Source organism: Papio anubis, chromosome 14 (genome assembly GCF_008728515.1).
Source record: "Papio anubis isolate 15944 chromosome 14, Panubis1.0, whole genome shotgun sequence".
NCBI lineage: Eukaryota > Metazoa > Chordata > Mammalia > Primates > Cercopithecidae > Papio > Papio anubis.
The window spans coordinates 94,078,214-94,099,370 of record NC_044989.1 but is presented as its reverse complement, the minus strand read 5'-3'; the positions used below and the strand labels follow the sequence as shown (position 1 = coordinate 94,099,370).

At 37.1% G+C, this 21,157-nt stretch overlaps 1 protein-coding gene across 9 annotated transcripts in view; it reads left to right on the top strand.

Annotated features, from left to right (window-relative positions):
* CCDC138 (coiled-coil domain containing 138) overlaps positions 1–21,157 on the top strand; it is a 128,594-nt gene that overhangs the window by 29,403 nt on the left and 78,034 nt on the right. For 7 of the 9 annotated variants that reach the window (XM_017947837.3, XM_021925167.2, XM_017947838.3 and 4 more), the window contains one exon: positions 19,887–20,003. The exons of the other annotated variants lie outside the window; for them this stretch is intronic. In XM_017947837.3, coding sequence (XP_017803326.3) covers positions 19,887–20,003 — 117 coding nt within the window. The remainder of the gene's footprint in view (positions 1–19,886; positions 20,004–21,157) is intronic. 9 annotated transcript variants of the gene reach the window in all.

The window sequence follows — 21,157 nt, the reverse complement described above, 5'->3', positions numbered from 1 at the left end:
GATGGGATTAAGAGATTAAAGACAAGCATAGGAAAACACAAGGGTATTGATTGGGGAAGTGATAGGTGTCACTTCACAATTGTGAAATCGTCACAATTTATGTTCAGAGATTGCAGTAAAGACAGCCATAAGAAATTATAAAAGTATTAATTTGGGGAACTAATAAATATCTATGAAATCTTCACTATGGCTTTATGTTCTGCCATGGCTTCAGCCAGTCCCTCTGTTCAGGGTCCCTCCCTTCCCGCAACAGTAGCATAGTTTGGGAGCTGCAGGAAACAGAAGTGATTGTTGCAGCACATAAGAGCTGCAGAGATCTGCACTTCTGCTGGGAGAGGTCTGAGGGACACAGAGATTAATGGGTTTCTGCGAGGGAACAGCAATAAGTTGCTGGGGAAATTAAGACTGTCAAAAACACACATAGAAGCCCAGAGAAGACAAATGTCTCAGAAAAATTTGGGTGGTCCTAAAACCTCTAACTGGGCTGATTCATGAAAGTGTTTCCCTGTATGAAGCCAGTTGTAAAGACTCAGAAAGGTGTTTGTTTTCTGTTTTTTCAAATGCCCAAATACCCATTAAAAAAGGATCAGAAGGCATACAAAGGAGCAGGGACATTGATCAAGTCAAAGAAGAAAACAAAGCTTCAGAAACTCACCCTAAAGAAATGCAGATCTCTGAACTTTGTGACAGATGACTTAAAAACTGTGACAGATAATTTAAAAACTTAAGAGAACACAAAAAACTAAGCAAAGTCAGGAAAATGATGCAAGAACAAAGTGACAGTGTAAACTAGAAGATACAAATTATAAGAAGGAACCAAATAAATTCTGGAGCTATAAAAGTCAACAGCAGACTTGATTACGCAGAAGACATCAACACATTTGAAGACAGATCATCTAAAATTAAGTCAGAGGCTGGGCACAGTGGCTTACACCTGTAATTTCAGTGCTTTGGGAAGCCAAGGCAGGAGGGTCACTTGAAGCCAGGTGTTCAAGACCAGCCTGGTCAACATAATGAGACCCCGTGTCTACAAAAAGTTCTAATGTAATAATAAAATTATGTTAGAGGAGCAAAGAGAAAAAAATGAAGAAAAGTAACGACAGTCTAAGGGACTTATGGGAGATCATGAAGTGAACCAGTATATGCATAATGTAAGTCTTGGAATGAGAAGAGAGAAGAAGGGGGAGAGAGCTTATTTGTAGAAATAATAGCTGAAAATGTCCCAAACTTGCCCTTTTTTGAGGAAAGGATTGGGCATACAAATTCAGGAAGCTCAAGGAACTCCAGAGAGGACAATTCCAAAGACACCCAACTCTAAGATACATTATAATCAAATTGTCAAAAGTGAAATACAAAGATAATCTTGAAATTGACAAGAGAAAAGCAGCTGGTCTCGTTCAAGGGAGTTCTATAAGAATTTCAGCAGATTTCTCAGCAGAAACCTTGCAGGCCAGCAGGCAGTGGGGTGGTACATTCTAAGTGCAAAAAAAAAAACTGTTAACCAAGAGTACTATATTCAGCTAAACTGTCCTTAAGACTTTCTCAGATAAATAATAGTTGAAGGAGTTCAGTAACTATTACACCTGCCCTATAAAAAATACTGAAGAGTCCTTCAGGTTGAAATGAAAGCACACTACACAGCAACATGAAGCCATATAAAAGTATAACATTCTGTGTTAAAGGCAAATAAATGGACGAATACAGTAAGTAGCCTATATTATTGTAATCTTGACATATAAGTTGATTTTTAATTATTGCATAGAATGTAAAAGAAGTATTAAAAAAAAAAAAACTAAGTCTATGCTGGGGGTAATACAACATATAAAGATATAATTTGTGGCCTGGTGCGGTGGCTGACGCCTGTAATCCCAGCACTTTGGGAGGCTAAGGTAGGTGGATCACCCGAGGTCAGGAGTTTGAGACCAGCCTGGCCAACATGGTGAAACCCCATATCCACTAAAAGTACAAAAATTAGCCAGGCATGGTCATACATGCCTGTAATCCCAGCTACTTGGGAGGCTGAAGCAGGAGAATTGCTTGAACCTGGGAGGCAGAGGTTGCAGTGAGCTGATATCGTGCCATTGCACTCCAGCCTGGGCAACAGAGTGAGACTCCATCTCAAAAAAAAAAGAATTGTGACATCAGTAACATGAAGTGGGAATGTGGAGCCATAATGGTGCAGTTAGTGTATTCAGTTGACATTATTGATGTAAAATAGTTATAACTTTAAGATGTTTTATATAACTGATTGCAAAGAAAATACTTATAGAATATACACAGAAAGAAATTAAAAGGGAATCTAAGCGTGTAACACACACACAAATCAGTGAAACCCAAAGGCAGTAAGAGAGGAAAGGAGGGACAAAAAAGCTGCAAGACATGCAGAAAAAATTAACAAAATGGTAATAGTATGTCCTTCCTGGCCTGGCACGGTGCCTCATGCCTGTAATCCCAGCACTTTGGGAGGCTGAGGCAGGTGGATCACCTGAGGTCAGAAGTTCAAGACCAGCCTGGTCAACATGGTGAAACCCCATCTCTACTAAAAATACAAAAATTAGCCGGGTATGGTGGCAGGCACCTGTAATCCCAGCTACTCCGGAGGCTGAGGCAGGAGAATTGCTTGAACCCAGGAGGCAGAGGTTGCAGTAAGCTGAGATCACACCATTGTGCTCCAGCATGGGCAACAAGAGTGAAACTTTGTCTCAAAAAAAAAAAAAAAAAAAAAAAGTATATCCTTCCTTTATCAGTAATTACTTTAAATGTAAATGGATGAAATCAAAAAACTAATCAGAGTGGCTGATTGGATTTAAACAGCCAGCACCCAACTGTATGCTGTCTACAAGGGACTCATTTTAGATCTAAAGACACATGTAGGCTGAAAATGAAAGGATGGAAAAAGACAATCCTTGTCAGTGGTCACCAGAAGAGAATAGTAGTAGTAATACTAATATAAGACAAAATATACTTTATGTCAAAAACTGTTACAAGAGACAAGGACACTATATAAATGATAAAAAGGTAAATTCACCAAGAAGACACAAATGAGAAATATTTATGCCCCAAAACATCAGACTTCTAAAATAATGTGAAGCAAACATTGACAGAATTGAAGAAATAGTAACATAATAATACTAGGAAACTTCAATACCCTACTTTCAGAAATATAACCAGACAGAATATAAGTAAGGAAATGGAGGACTTGAGCAACATAATAAATTAACTCGATCTGTCAGACATACACAGAACACTCCACCCAACAACAGCAGACGATACATTCTTCTCAAGTGTACGTGGAACATCCTCCAGATAAACTACGTGTTTGGCCACAAAACAAGTCTTAATAAATTTTCAAAGACTGACATTGTTACAAAATTTCTGATCACAATGAAGTGAAACCTCAAACCAAGGAAGGATAACTATAAAATCCACAAATAGGTGAAAATTTAAAAACTCACTCTCCAGCAACCATTGGGTCCAAGAAGAAATCCCAAGGAAAACTGGCAAATACCTTGAAACAAAAAAACACATCATAACAAAATTTATAGGATGCAGTGTTAACAGGGAAGTTTGTAGCTGTAGATGCTTACATTGAAAAGGAAGAGAGATCAAAATCAAAATCAACAGCCTGGCTGATTTGGTTCCTTGAAAGTATCAACAAAATGGACAAATCACTAGCTAGATGAAGGGAGAAAAAAGAGAAAACTGGAAGAACTCGAATTAGAAAGGAAAGAAGGGATCTTGCAAGCAACACCACAGAAATAAAAGGATTATAAGACAATATTATCAACAGTTACATGCCAACAGATCGCATCACATAGAAGAAATGAGCAAACAGCTTTCCAAGACTGAATCCTGATGAAATAGAAAATCTGAAAAGGCTGATGATAAGTAAGGAGATTCAATCACTAAAAAACAAAAAAAAACCCAACAATGAAAAGCCAGAGAGCTTCACTTTAGAATTCTATCAAACATTTGAAGAATTAACACCCATCCTCCTCATAGTCTTCGAAAAAATTGAAAGGGAAGTAACACTTCCAGACTTACTCTTTGGGGCCTACATTACCCTGATACCAAAGCTAGACAAAGACACAGTGAAAAAACTACTGACTAAGACCTTGATAAATATAGATGCAAAAATCTTCAACAAAATAGTAGCAAACTGAATTCAACAGTACAGTCATGCGTTGCTTAACAATAGGACCACATTCTGAGAAATGTATTGTTAGGTGACTTTTTGTGTAAACATTGTAGAGTATTTACATAACCGTAGGTAATATAGCCTACTACCAGCCTAGGCTATATTATGTAGCCTGTTGTTCGTAGGCTATGATCCTGTACAGCATCTACTATGCTGAATATCTTAGGCAGTTGTAACACAATGTGAAGTATTTGTGTATCTAAACATATAAAATGTGCAGTAAAGATACAATATAACAGATTAAAAAGGGTACACCTGGGCCAGGCTTGTGGCTCATGCCTGTAATCCCAGCACTTTGGGAGGCTGAGGCGGGTGATTACCTGAGGTCAGGAGTTCGAGACCACCTTGGCCAACATGGTGAAACCCCGTTTTTACTAAAAATACAAAAATTAGCTGGGCCTGGTGGTGGACGTCTGTAATCTCAGCTACTCGGGAGGCTGAGGCAAGAGAATTGCTTTAACCCGTGAGGCAGAGATTGCAGTGAGCCGAGATTGCACCCTGCATTCCAGCCTGGGCCACAGAGTGAGACTGTCTCAAAAAAAAAAAAAAAAGGGCAGGTACACCTGAATAGATCACTTACCATGAATGGAGCTTTCAGGACTGGAAGTTGCTCTGGGCGAGTCAGTGAGTGAGTAGTGAGTAAATGAAATTCTAAGACGTGCACACTACAGTAAATTTTATAAACAGTATGCACTTAGACTACACTAAATTTAGAAAAAAAAATTTTTTCACTAACAAATTAAGCTTAGCTTACTGTAATCTTTTTACTTTATAAACTTTCTAGTTTTTTTTTTTTAACTTTTTGACTTCGTAATATTAACACTTTGTTTAAAACACAAACACATTGTACAGGTGTACAAAAATATTTTCTTTCTATCCTATATGTTTTTTTCTATTTAAAAAATTTTTATTTTATTTTTTACTTTCTCAACTATTTTGTTAAAAACTAAGACACAGACACACTTGTTAGCTTAGGCTTACACAGGGTCAGGATAATCAATATCAGTGTCTTCCACCTCTACAGTTGGTTCCACTGGAAGGTCTTCGGGGCAGTAACACACAAATAGCTATCACCTCCTATAATAACAATGCCTTTGCCTGGAATACCTGCTGAAGGACCTGCCTGAGGCTGTTTTACATTTAACTTTTTTTTTTTTTAATAACTGGAAGTACATCTAAAATAATGATAAAAAGTATAGTGTAGCAGATACGTAACCAGTAACATAGTTGTTTGTTATCTTTATCAAGTAGTATGTACTATACATAATTGTATGTGTTACACTTTTATACTACTGGCAACACAGTAGTTTTTTTTTACACCAGCATTGTCACAAACACATGAATAATTTACTGCCGTATGACATTGTAACAGCTACAACATCACTAAGACAATAGGAATTTTTAGCTCCCTTATAATCTCACGGGACCAGCATTGTTATATGCGGTCAATTGACCGAAATGTTATGCAGTGCATGACTGTGTAAGATTAAAAATTGGTAAAGAATGAACTTGAGTCGTTTCAGAGGGAACTCTTTCACATGGAACTAGACATATGTATGGAAGATACAGTACACAGATTTACCTATAAAGTATTCCTGCCAGAAAACAAGTTATGTAGCAACACAAGGAATCATGCAAAATAAATTAGGAACGTGAGATAATTAACTGACCTAGACTCTTCAACAAGTTAATCGTGTAAATAATAAGGAGGTGGGAGGATGTAAAGTGTCCAAAACTTAAAGAGACAGGAGACACAAAGACCAAGAGCACCAAGCAGGCCTGATTATATCTTGTTTTTGTTCTGGTGGGGTTTTTTTTGGTAACAGCTTTATTGAGATATAATTCACATCTTATACAAGTAGGCTTTTAACTGTGCAATTCAGTGTTTTTTTTTCTGTATTCACAGAGTTGTATAACCATCACTTTAATCAGTTTTAGAACATATTATCTCCTCTCTCCAAAAAAAAAATCCAATCCATTATCAGTTGCCCAGCCCTTTATTCAGCATTTCCAGTGCTAGGCAACCACTCATCTGCTTTCTGTCTTTATAGATTTTCCTATCTGGACTTTTCATATAAACAGATTCATACAATATGTAGTGTTCCATGACTGACTCATTTATTATGTTTTTGAAATTCACTTATGTCATCACATGTATCAATACTTCATTCCTTTTTATTACCAAATAATATTCTGTAATATAGATATAACGTTTTACTTGCCCATATCATTTGAGAGACATTTGGGTTGTTTCCATTTGTTGGCTGTTATGAATGGTGTCGCTATGAACACTTATCTACAAATTTTTGTATGCATGTAGTTTTTCATTTTTCTTGACTACATACCTAAGAGTGAAACTGCTAAACTGCCAGACTGTTTGTCAAAGTGGTTCAACAATTGTACAGTCCTGCCAGCAGTCTGCAGGAGTTTCGATTTCTTTATATCATGGTCAGAACATATGGATTTAAAATTTTTGTCATCTCAGTGAGTATGAAGTGGTCAATCATCATGGTTTTGATTCATGTTTCCCTGATGACTAATGTTGAGCATCATTTCATATGCTTATTGACTGTTTGGATATCTTTTATAGGTAAGTGTCTGTTTAAATCCATTGAGCATTTTTAATTGAGCTATCTTTTTTATTACTGAGTTATTTGTAGGAGGTTTTGTTTTTAAATATTCAAGATGGATGTACCTTATCCAATATGTGATTTGAAAATATTTTCTCCATTCAGTAGTTGTCTGTTGACTTTCTTGATAGTACCCTTTGAAGCATAAAGGTTTTAAATTTTTATAGAGTCCAATTTAGGTTTTTTCTTTGCTTGTATGTTTTGCGTCATATTTAAGAAAACGTTGCCAAATCAAGAGCCACAAAGATTTATCTGTATGTTTTCTTTCAAGAGTTTAATACCTTTGCCTCTTACATGTTTAGGCCTTTGATGCATTTTGAGTTAGTTTTCCTATATAGTGCGAGAAGGGTGTAACCTCATTTTTTACATATAGGTACCCATTTCTTTCAACATCATTGGTTGAAAAATCTGTTCCTTCCCTATTGAATTGTTTTGGTACCATGTCGAAAATAAATACAGTGTAAATAAGAGGGTCCATGTCTGGATTCTCAATTCCATTCCCTTGTTCTATTTGTCTATCCTTATGCCAGTGTCACACTTGATTCATTACTGTAGCTTTGTAGTAAATTTTAAAATCAGAAAGTGTGAGTCTTCCATCTTTGTCCTTCTTTTCCAAATATGTTGTGGGTCAGTGGCATTTTCATATGAATTTCAGGAGCAGCCTTTCAATTTCTGCAAAGAAGCCAGCTGGGATTTTGATTAAGGACTGCACTGAATCTGTGGATTAATTTGGGAAGTCTTGGAATCTTAACAATATTGTCTGCTAATCCATGAACAAGATGTCTTTCCATTTTATTTAGATATTTTTAATTTCTTTCAGCTGTATTTTCTCATTTTCAGGGTATAAGTTTTGTACTTCTTTTGAAAAGTTAATTTCAGAGTAATTTTATTATTTTTGGTGATGACAAAAATAGGATCATTTTCTTAAATTCATTTTTGGATGGTACGTTGCTAATGTATGGTTACACAATTAAAGGCAGGTCAAGATAGGGATGCCACCTACTATCACCTCTACTGTTTAACATTGTTCTAAAGCAAAATGATGAGAAAATGGACTGAAATGTTTAGCATTGAAAAGCAGACCTATCTTCATCACTTTAAAATAATGTAAAGGAAAGGAAACCAGCCAAAAAATTAATTAGAACTCGTGATTTCAGTAAAGTATCCAGTTGCTAAAAAGCAAAAAATCTTCCAAATACATCAATATGTAATTTAAAGAAAAGAATTATTTACAATACCAAATTTACAAACCTAGTAAAATAAATAAAAGAGAAAATGTGTAAAACAAAATGTAGAAAATTACAAATTTCATTTAACAATATGAAAACTTAATTTGATAATCAAGGGATTTCACATGTGCTGGATAGAAAGATATATGACATCATTTCTTACTAAATCAAAAAGTTAAATGTAACAATAAAAATGATTTTGGCTGGGCGTGGTGACTCACGCCTGTAATCCCAGCATTTTGGGAGGCCGAGGTGGACGGATCATGAGGTCAGGAGATCGAGACCATCCTGGCTAACACGGTGAAACCCCCGTCTCTACTAAAAATACAAAAAATTAGCTGGGCGTGGTGGTGGGCGCCTGTAGTTCCAGCTACTCGGGAGGCTGAGGCAGGAGAATGGCTTGAACCCAGGAGGCGGAGCTTGTAGTGAGCCCAGATTGCGCCACAACACTCAAGCCTGGGCAACAAGTGAGACTCCATCTCAGAAAAAAAAAAAACTTAAAAATTACGTTACATACTCTTGGATCACTGTTCCTGAAAAAAAATCATCAGAGATTCCATTCCCATATGTAACATATATTAAAACCACAGTGATTAGAACATTGTGGTAGTAGTATAGGAGCACACAAATTGATAGAACTGTGACCACAAAAACAGATCCAAACTTGTAAATGGATTTCACATATGATAAAAGTAGCGTGTTAAATCAATGGAGGAAAATAGGGATTATTTCATAAATGTATCAAGACTACTGATTTACCATTATAAACAAGAAGGTGGTTCTATGCCATACTTAACACCAAAATATATTGTAGATAAATATTTGGAAGTTATCATGAAACCATAGAAAACCCAAAAATATAACATTAAATATTGATTAAATACGAGGACAAGGTAAAGCATTTTACCATAATGTTTACACAAATGGTAAAAATAACAAAACAAGGGCTCTAGATTTAACGACATAAAAACATAAAACTGTTATATGTCAAAGTATACTACTTATCCTAAAATTCATATGGAATCTGAAGGCACAATGAAAAGCCAAAACAACCATAAAAAGAACAAAGTTAGAGATCTCATACTTTCTGATTTCAAAACTTAGTACAAAGCTACAGTAATCTAAACTCTGTGATACTGACATAAGACATGTAGACCAGTGGGATAGATTGGAGAGCCCAATATAAGGCCTCACATATAGTCCAGTGATTTTTGACAAGGGTACAGAGACCACTCAATGAAGGAAGGACAGTCTTTTCAACAAATGATGTTGAAAAACTGCTGTCAGGCAACAAAATGAGTATGAGCCTTACCTTATACGATATGTAAAATTTAACTCAGCTGGGCGTGGTGGCTCACACCTGTAATTCCAGCACGTTGGGAGGCCAAGGTGGGCAGATCACAAGGTCAGGAGTTCGAGACCAGCCTGGCCAACATAGTGAAACCCTATCTCTACTAAACATACAAAAAATTAGCCAGACATAGTGGCAGGCACCTGTAATCCCAGCTACTCGGGAGGCTGACGCAGGAGAATTGCTTGGACCCAGGAGGTGGAGATTGCAGTGAACTGAGATCACACCATTGCACTCCAGCCCGGGTGACAGTGCGAGAGTCCCTCTCAAAAAAATTTTAACTCAAAATGGGTCAAAGGCTTAAATGTGAGAATTTAAAACTGTAAAACTCTTAGAAGAAGCCATAGAGGAAAATCTTCATGATATTAGATTAGGCAGTGGTTACATGGCTAAGACACCAAAAGCACAGGCAACAAAAGCAAAAATAAACCGAACTTCATCAAAATTAAAAACGTTTGTGCATCAACAGATTGAAATGGTAATCTCCAGAATGGGAAGAAATATTAGCAAATTGTGTATCTGACAAGCGATTGCTACCCACAATATATAAGGAACTCCTTCAACCCAGCAAAAAACAAAACCAAAAAAACTCTCTTTTTTAAAAAGCAAGCAAAGAACCTAAATAGCTATTTCTCCAAAGATAAAGAAATGGCCCCTAAGCACATAAAAAGATGCTTACCATCACTACTCTCTAAGGAAATACACAACCACAGTAAGATACCACTTAACACCTATTAGAATGTTTATTTTAAAAAATAGGGCTAGGCGTGGTGGCTTACACTTGTAATCCCGGCACTTTGGGAGGCCGAGGCAGGCGGATCACTTGAGGTCAGGAGCTTGAGACCAGCCTGGCCAACATGGGGAAACCCCATCTTTACTAAAAATATAAAAATTAGCCTGGCATGGTGATGCAAACCTGTAGTCCCAGCTACTTGGGAGGCTGAGGCACAGGAATTGCTTGAACCTGGGAGGCGGAGGTTGCAGTGAGCCGAGATTGTGCGACCACACTCCAGCCTAGGAGACAGATTGAGACTGTGTCTCAGTACGTACGTACATACATACATATGTACATACAAGTGTTGGCAAGGATGTCAGAAAGCGGAATCCTTGTTTATTGGTGATAGGAACGTACAGTGCAGCTGCTGTGGAAGACAGTATGGTGGTTCTTCAAAAATTTAAACATAGAATTACCTTATATTATGCAGTTTTACTTCTGGATATACATAATAATTGAAAGCAGAGGCTTGAACAGATACTTAAGCGCCAAGTTTATAGCAAGATTATACATAATAAAATGAAGGTGGACACAATGTAAATGCTCATCCATGAATGAGTGGATAAACAAGATGTGGTATATACATACACAAGACTATTATTCAGGCATGAAATTGACACCTGCTACAACATGAATGAACCCTGAAGACATTGTAAATGAAATAAGCTAGACACCAGATGGCAAATATTACATGATTCCACTTCCATGTGTGCAATACCTAGAATAGTCAAATTTTGTGGAGACAAAGTAGGATGGTGGTTACCAGGGGCTGGGGGAAGAGAGTGGAGGGTTATTATTTAATAGATACAGAGTTTCAGTTTGGCATGATGCAAAAGTTTTGGGGATGGATAGTGGTGATGGTTATACAACAGTGTGATTACGCTAATGCCATTGGTAAATTTTAAGTTACGTATATTTTGCCATAATAAAGATTTTTCAACAAAGTGTTGACTAGGATACATTTTCACCAGGATCCTGCCTTCTAAGACAGGCCACCCTAAACTTTAGGGTGCTCACTTTGCAAAAGTTAGGCAGTTGCCAGTCAGAAACCAAAGGCATGGCTCACGCCTGTAATCCCAGCACTTTGGGAGGCTGAGGTGGGCGGATGACCTGATGTCAGGAGTTCAAGACTAGCCTGGCCAATGTGGTAAAACCCTCTCTCTACTAAAAAATACAAAAATTAGCCGGGCATGGTGGTGGGCACCTGTAATCCCAGCTACTCGGGAGGCTGAGGCAGGAGAGTCGCTTGAACCCAGGAAGCGGAGGTTGCAGTGAGCCGAGATCGTGCCATTGCACTCCAGCCTGGGCAACAAGAGCAAAACTCCGTCTCAAAAAAAAAAAAAAAAACAAAAACAAAAAACCAAAGGCACCTTGGGAAGGAAGCCAGAAAATGTTCTTCATTGTGACATTTTGGCCAGGGCAATTTAGCCAGGTGCAGTGGCTCACGCCTGTAATCCCAGCACTTTGGGATGCCGAGGCGGGCAGATCACTTGAGGCCAGCAGTTCAAGACCAGCCTGACCAACATGGAGAAACTCTCTCTATTAAAAATACAAAAATTAGCCAGGCATGGTGGTGCACACCTGTAATCCCAGCTACTTGTGGGGCTGAGGTGCCAGAATCGCTTAAATCCCAGAGGCAGAAGTTTCAGCGAGCCGAGATCATGCTGCTTACTGCACTCCAGCCTGGGCTGTAGAGCGGGACTCTGTCTCAAAAAAAAGGAAAAAAAATTCTGACAATTTCAAGTTATCACAGTAAGAAAGAAAAGGCAATGTATCTGATGTAAAGATCACCAGATGATCTTAAATGCTGAAAGGACAAATTGTAAAAAGTGAGTTTGGAAAGAGTTCACAGTTCACTATTACTGCCACCCCGTGAACAAGGACCGTTGTTACAGTGTTAGTAGGATGAAATATGCCAAATCTCTTGAAACATTCAGAAGATAAGAAAAAATACTTTTTTGTTATGTTTGGATTAAGAATATAAATACTGTCGGAAAAGGCTTAGTATTTAGAGGGGATAAGGATATAAATGAAGTGGATATTTTTCATGAAAAAATGAAATCGCTAGGAAAAGGCAGTGTTTGCTGTGAAGAAACTGAAAGTCAGATATCTAAGAGAAACTTGACTTTCCAATTTTAGCACATATCAGAATCATTTGCAGGGCTTGTTAAAACTCAGGTTCCTAGGTTCTATCCCTGGAATCTGATTTAGTAGATCCAATGTGGCACAGAATTTTGTATTTCTTTCTTTTTTTTTTGAAATGAAGTTCCAGTCTTGTTGCCCAGGCTGGAGCGCAATGGCACGATCTCGGCTCACTGCAACCTCCACCTCCTGGGTTCAAGTGATTCTCCTGCGTCAGCCTCCCGAGTAGCTGGGATAACAGGCGCCCGTCACCATGCCCGACTAATTTTTGTATATTTAGTAGAGGTGGGGTTTCACCATGTTGACTGGGCTGGTCTTGAACTTCTGACCTCAGGTGATCCACCCTCCTCGGCCTCTCAAAGTGCTGGGATTACAGGTGTGAGCCATCGTGCCCTGCTTTTTTTTCTGTTTTTTTGAAATGGAGTTTCGCTCTGTCGCCCATGCTGGAGTGCAGTGGTGCAATCTCAGCTCCCTGCAACCTCCGCCTTCTGGGTTTAAGCAGTTATCCTGCCTCAGCCTCCCGAGTAGCTGGGGTTACAGGTGTACGCCACCACACCTGGCTAATTTTTATATTTTTAGTAGAGACAGGGTTTCACTATGTTGGCCTGGCTGGTCTCAAACTCCTGACCTCAAGTGATTGCGTGCCTCAGCCTCCCAAAGTGCTGAGATTACAGGCGTGACCCACCACGCCTGGCCAGAATTTGTATTTCTTTTCTTTTTTTTTTCTTCTTTCTTTTTTTTTTTGAGACGAAGTTTCACTCTTGTTGCCCAGGCTGGAGTGCAATGGTGCGATCTCGCCTCACTGCAACCTCTGCCTCCCAGGTTCAAATGATTCTCCTGCCTCAGCATCCCGAGTAGCTGGGATTACAGGCATGTGCCACCACACTCAGCTAATTTTGTATTTTTAGTAGAGATGGGGTTTCTCCATGTTGGTCAGACTGGTCTGAAACTCCCCACCCAGAATTTGTATTTCTGACAGGTTCCCAAGTGATGCTCTTTCTGTAGTTGTAGGGACTACAATTTGAGAACCACTGGTGTAGATAAATTACATCCTAAGATAAGAAAATGTATGGAAAAGCCTTGTAGAAGTGACTGCTAAAAGTTAAGCTTTGAAGGATGAGTAGGTGTTTGTGAGACAGACACCTAGTAGTTGAAGGAGAAGACATGAGCTGCCTTCGTCATGACATGCATCTGTTACAGGGTGTGGGTGAGGTATGATGTGAGGAAAGTTGCAATGAGCTGGAAGTGGAGTCACTGCTGTTCTAGAACTGTGCTGGCAAGTTTGAATGTCATCCCTCAGAGAAGAGGGAGACAGGAAATGGTTTTAAGCAAGGGATCTATATTTTACCATGGAGAAACCTTAAATGCACATTGCTAAGTGAAAGAAGCCAGCCTGAAAAGGCTACATGCTATATGATTCCAACTATAATGACATTTTGGAAAAGGCAAAAACTGGAGTAAAAAGATCAGTAGCTGCCAGGGGTTCTGAGAAAGAAAGAGGAGAGAAGCACAGGTGATGTTTAGAACAGTGAAATTATTTCCTGTGATACATGGTGGATACGTGTCATTATATGTTGTCAAAATCTGTAGGCTATACAATAGAGTGAATCCTAATGTAAACTGTAGATTTTAGTTAATCATAGTGTGTCAGTGTTAACAATTGTTACAAATGTACCACACTAGTAAAGATGTTAATAATGGAAGGTACTGGCAGGTGGGAGTAGGACAGGGGGCATATAAGCATTCTCAACTTCCTACTCAGTATACTCAGAAACCTAAAACTGCTCTTTAAAAACAAGGTTAGTTTAAAAGTAAACAGGAAGTGGAGATAGAGTAGGCAGGAACTACAAAGAAGATAATGCCAGATGAATTTAGTGAAGTCTGGTTTTTCTTAAGCTATGGGAATGTTTATAGCCCATGACAAAGGTCCGCAAACCTTTTTTGTAAAAGGACAAATGATGAATATTTTAGGATTTGCAGGCCAAAAAGCAAAGTGAAAGATACCAGTACTTACATAATAATGTTATGCCCAGAACGTTTGTTCCCCAAAGAAGACCACCAGAGTCCAGAGTCAAAGCCAAGCGGCAAGGATCTTTACTACAAGTTCGAACTTGGTCCCTCCATTCCACAGCATACAAGAGGGCCTCAAACAATGCGAGTGCTTGCTTTTTATAGCCCGATGTAAACAGGATATGTAAAGTTACAGGGAACAAGGTAATTCTCTCGGTTACAGCATTACAATTGGTTAACATTATACATTTAGCATTCCTTATCGGAGATCTCCCAGGTGATGTTTTTCTGAAGTTTGAAAGAAATATGGAGGAATGTGTTTGTGCTTGGCTCAGGAAGTTGGGAGATATATGGGGAATGTGCCTCATTCCTTTCAATAAGAAATGAAACAAATTTTCGCCAGTTTTTTTGTTGACGAAATTAAAAATGTAATGTGAAGTAAACTTTTTTCAGTAGATCGAATAATGAGGAAACTAGAATTTGGGGGTATCATTTTACTTAATTGGGGTTCCAAGTGTCGTTTCATCAGAATCAATTGCATATTTTTATCTGTTAATGCTGATCTGTAATGAGACTTTACATATTTCATCTTTGCATTTTTTTTTTTTTTTTTTTTTTTACGGAGCCTCACTCTGTCGCATGAGCTGGAGTGCAGTGGTGCGATCTCGGCTCACTGCAACCTCTGCCTCCCGAGTTCAAGCAATTCTCTTGCCTCAGCCTCCCGAGTAGCTGGGATTACAGGTGTCCACCACTCCCAGCTAATTTTTGCATTTTTAGTAGAGACAGATGGGGGTTTTACCATGTTGGCCAGGCTGGTATTGAACTGCTGACCTCAGGTGATCCACCCGCCTTGGCCTCCCAAAGTGCTGGGATTATAGGCATGAGGCACCATGCCCGGCCTGAAAATGTCTTTTCATACACTAAATATTGTCAAGTAATTGACATCAATCCGTGAGCATGATTTTGTTTCATTGTGGTAAAATATGCATAGCTTAATATTTATCATTTTAACCATTTATAAATGTACAATTTAGTGGCATTAAGAATATTCCCAATGCTGTCCAACCATCATCACTATCAATTTCAAGAATTTTTTATCATCTGAAACAAATTCTGTACCCATTTAACAATATCTTCCCGTTCCCCCCTCCCCCGTAGACCCTGGTAGTCTCTCATCTACTTTCTATCTCTAAGAATTTGCCTATTCTAAGTATCTCATAAGTGGGACCACAGACATGCATATGACTCTGTCACTTGAAAAGCATTTACAGAATTCTTTTTGATTCTTCTCTTGATATTTCTTTTTGTGTATCACTGTATTGGAGAGTAATCACTTCCAACTGAAGGTCAGTTGGCAGCTCCTTAGTTGCAGTCGAATGGATCTTGAAATATGCAGATCGTTTTGCACTTGCATTGAGATTCAAATAATGCTGCTAGAACTGTAGTTTGGAGTCAGAAAACATATCCACTGCAAATCTGTGTTGGAATGGTAGTGGAGGTCTCCTCTCTTTTTAAAATATCTGACAACAAAGGAAGTTTATGCAGCTTAACATTATGATTCAAACAATACCAGTTGTTGAAATGACTACTGTAGTGTAAGTTTCATATGTAAGCACTGTTTTGATTTGTAATTTCAGGTTGACTCTAGTAAAAAAAACAAATAATGTGCAGCAAAAGGTAATTTCCAAAACTGTTCAATGATTGAGTGCTGTTCTTATTCAGAAAATGTTCATCTCAGCCATGAGCTCAAAAATTTAAAAAATTCACTGCCATGTGTTAGGGCCATTAAGGATATTATACCTCTATTTCTGATAAAAAATTCACGGAACTGTTGATAGTTAAGTCCCCCAGAGCAAATGAAATTCACCACTGATAACAGCGATATGAAAACACATAATGTATTCAAATATTTTTCACCAAGTATTGGCTTACAGATAGTATAATGACTAACCATAGTTTAAATACCTAACATATCATAAGATTTGTAAATCTGTTCAAGTAAGTCTTTTTCTGGTCCACCCATATAATTTCTCAAACTGTGATGAAAACATAAATTTATTATCTTAATAATTTTTAAGTATACAGTTCATTAGTATATTCACATTGTCCTTCAACAGCTCTCCAGAAATACTTTATCTTGCAAAACTAAAACTCAGTACCCATTGTCTTTGTTTTGTGCTGTTACAACAGAATATCTGAGACTGGGCAATCTGTAAACAACAGAAATTTATTTCTCACAGTTCTGGCAGCTGGACGTCCAAGCATCTGATAGGGGCTTTCTTGCTGCATCCTCACATGGCACAAGGCAGAAGAGCAAAAACCGGATGAATGTTGTGTGCCCACAGGGTGGAAGAGCAGGAGAAAGGGATCCCACTCCCACATGCCTTTATTATAATGCCGTTAATCCATTCCTTAGGGCAGAGCCCTCCTGACGTAAATACTTCCCAGTAGATCCCTGCCTCGCAACACTGATGTTTTGGGCATTAAGTTTCCAACACAAATTTTGAGGAACGTATTCAAACCATAGTGCTTATTAAGTAACAACTCCCCATTTCACCTACCGCAGCCCCTGATGACCGCCATTCAATTTTCTGCTTCAATGAATTTGACATTAGATTTCTCGTATGGGTGGAATCATAATAATATTGGCCTTTTTGTGACTGGCTTATTTCACTTAGCATAATATCCTTAAGGTTCGTCCATGTTGTAGCATGTGACAGGATTTCCTAACTTTTTAAGGTGGAACAATATTTGTTTATGCATGAATACCACATATTGCTTATCTGTTCATTCGTTGATGGATATTTGGGCAGCTACCATCTCATGGCTATTGTGAATAGTGCTGATAGGAATATGGGCTTGCAAATATCCTTTCAATACCCTGTTTTCAATCCCTTTGGACATATACTCAGAAGTGGGATTGCTAGATCATTTGATAGTTCTATTTTCAATTTTTGAAGAACTGCTATACTGTTCACCATAGTAAATTAATGCTGTAGGGATTTTGGTAGCAATTACCTCGAATCTGTAGATCGCTTTGGGTAGCATGGGCACCTTAATAATACCAAGTTTTCTGACCCATAAACATGAAATTTCGTTCTATTTGGGTCTGTTTTAATTTTTTTCATCACTGTTTTGTGGTTTTTAGTGTATACGTTTTTTACCTCCTTGCTTAGATTTATTCCTAAGTATTTTTATTAATTTTGATGCTCTTTGTAAATGGAACTGTTTTTCTTATTTCCTGTTTGGATTGTTCATTGTTAGTGTATAAAACCACACCTGATTTTTGAGTTCGATTTTGTATTCAGCGACTTTGCTGAATTTATGTATTCTAACTTTTTTTTTTTTAAATTGTGGAATCTTTAAGACTTTCGACATACAAGGTCATGCCATCTGAGAAGAGAGATGATTTTACTACTACTTTTACGATTTGGATACTTTTTATTTCTTTTTTTTGCCCAGTTTCACTGGCTGGTACTGTGGTGAATAGAAGAGGTGAGGGTGTGCATCCTTGTCTTGTTCCTGATTTTGGAGGAAAGGCTTTCATTCTTTTACCTTTATAGTGCAATCTGTGGGCTTTTTATATATAGCCTTTATTATATCGAGGTAGTTTCCCTCTATTAAGTTTGCTGAGTATTTTTATCATGAAAGGGTGTTGAACCTTGTTCAGTGCTTTTTCTTTGTCAGTTGAAATAATCGTGTGGGTTTTGTCCTTCATTTTGTTAAAATGTTGAACCGTCCTTGCATTGCAAGAATAAATATCACTTAGTCATGATGTATAATCAGCCATGCACTGCATAATAATGTTTAAGACAATGGTAGACTGTATATATGATGGTGGTCCCATAATACAATGGAGCAAAGAAAAAAAGAATATATAAAAAAACAGATTATAATGGAGCTGAAAATGTCCTGTCACTTTGTGACATCATAGGTGTTATAATATTGTAGCAGAACACATTACTCACATGTTTGTGGTGATGCTGATGTAAACAAACCTGTGCCACCAGTTACATAAAAGTGTAGCACACAGAGTTATGTACAGTACATAATACCTGATAATAAACAACCATATTACTGGTTTATGTATTTACTATACTATTTATTGTTATTTTACAGTGTATCTCTGTCATTAACTGATGCATGGCTTTATTAAAAAGTTGGGGGGAGAAGTTTATATAAAATTTTACTGAGATTATGACTGTAAGAGAGTATATGGCTACCAACTTTTATTCCATGAAAATACTATTTAGACATTTCGCAGCTTGTGAGGTGCCTATAATTTTTTCGATTTTTTTTTTTTTAAAGACACCAGAGTGGTCAGATGGTAGGAAGACAGGAGTCTAGGGGAAAGCATTGGGCAGACCCTTTATTTTGGTTTCCACATGAAGGGCAATGCAGGGCAGGGTGAACAAATAGGATTGGCTAGTTTAAATAATTTTGGCTGGTGCTAAGCTCTAGGGGTGGTCCCTAGTGACTCTGGTAAGATTACAGCAGAGAATATTGCCTCCTGGGATACAAGGGCCAGATAGAAGGAGTCTGGCTCTGAATTGGTTCGTTTGTCTATCAGAGGCATACTCTAGGCTGAGCACTTTGCTATATCTAAGAATTGACTGGTCCAGGGAGGGGCAGTCTCTCCCCAACTGGAAAGGTTTTTTAAGATGTCAAAACATCATCATATACAGAAAATTTTTTAAAATACATGTATGTATATACACACAATATGCTCATAATCATTAGTCCAGAGAATCTTTATACAGTTGACATAACCATTTTCCTGATTGCTGTACAATTACTTCCAGGTTTATACTCTTATAAACAGTGTAGCCATAAGTATCTTTGTACATGGCTTTTGGAGGGATCTTCTTAAAACGATTTCCTTAGGCTGGTATCTAAGAAGTGGGAATATTCTGTTAGAGCCTTAGAATTTATCTTTCTGGTCCTGAAATCATTTAGCAAAATGTTATACTTTTGAAGCAAAGTTCATAGACATCCTTAAACATTTAAATATTATTTTTATAAATTAGCATATTAAGATATACATGCAATGTAGACATATAAAAAAGTAAATATTACTCCAGTTTCTGAAATCCAGCTTTTTAAGAAATCCTTTCATATATCTTTTTCAGTATAAATTTATATAGATGTAGTTTATGTGAATGAGATTTTTATTCCATTTGCTTCCTTGTAAACACCTTTTTTCACCCCAGAATATGCCATAGCAATAAATGTAAATCTAGGTTATCATTTTTAAAGGTTACATATGTACTATAAATTTATTTAATCATTTAAGGTTCAGAGAGTATCTTTGTTTAGGTTAATCTCCTTAAACTAGATGTGCTGTTATTGCTGGATGAAAGAAAATGCATATATAAAAATTCAAATACATATTGCCAAATAGTATTGCATATAGTTTTAAACTGAAGATTTTTTGTTGGAGAACTGTTTTTTTGTTTGTTTTTAAAGATAATTTTGGAAAATTGTGGTAATTGATTTCAGACATTTTAAAATACTGTGCCTTTGTATTTATTTTCCATCATTTTGTCTTTAGCTTTTGCCTCTGATGACAGAGCAACTACAGTGGATGCCATTTGTGAATACCAAACTTCACGAGCCTTTTGTAAAATTTATATATTGGTCCCTAAGGCAGCTAGATGCTGGAGCACAGGTAATTGGTTAATAGGAATTTTTCTTCAAGTAATACTCCACCTAATATTCTTGATCTTGTTTCACAATATCTATTTTGAATATATTCTCTGTATTTCAGAACAATCTTCCCTATCTATAAGATATCTTGCTGGGATTTTGATAGGAATTGTGTTAAACCTGTATATCAATTTGAGAATAATTGACATCTTTCCTTTGTTGAGTCTTACAACTTACGAACATAAAATGTCCATTTATTTAAAACTTTAATTAATCAATGTTGTATACTTTTCAGCATAAAATTGCATTCTTGTTTAGATTTTTGACTGAGTATTGACATTTTTTGAGCACTTTTAATTGGTGTTGTCTTTTTACTTTTGATGTTTACATGTTCATTGGTAATGTGTAGACATAAAATTGTTTTTTGTTTGTTTTGTATCCTGACTTTATTAGTTTTAGGAGTTTTCTTGAAGGTTCCTCAGGATTTTTACATAGCAAATCATGTTATCTGCAAATGAAGACAGCGTTGTGTTTTTTTTCCTTTTTGATATGTATGTTTTTAATTTCCTTTTCCACCCTTATTGCATTAGCTAGAGTTTCTAGCAGTATGTTGAATGTGAGTGGTGAGAGTAGTCATCCTTGCCTTGTTTCTCCTCTTAGGTGGAAAATTCATTCTGCGATTACTAAGTATAATATTAGCTGTGGTATTTTCATAGATACTTTCAATCAAGCTCTCCTGTATTCCTGCTTTTCTGAGTTTTTAAAAAATCATTAATGGTGTTGAATTTTTTTAGATACTTTTTTTGCATTGATTGATAAGATCAAATGATCTTTTTCATCTTTAACTTGTTAATATGAATTACATTGACTTTGAAATATTAAATTAGCCATGTGTCTCTGGAATAAAACCTACTTGGTTGTGGTGTTTAATTCTTTTTATATGTTTCTATATTAGCTAATTCTATTTGCTAATATTTTGTTAAGGACTTTTGTTTCTATATTCATGAGAGATATTTGTCTATAGTTTTGAACTCTCTTTGGTTTTGTATCAGGGCAATATTAGGTTCATAAAATAATTGGGAAGGGTCTTATCCTTTGTGTTTTCTGGAAGAAATTATGTAGACTTAGTGTTCATTCTTCTTTAAACATTTGGTAGAATTCTCCAGTGAAACTATG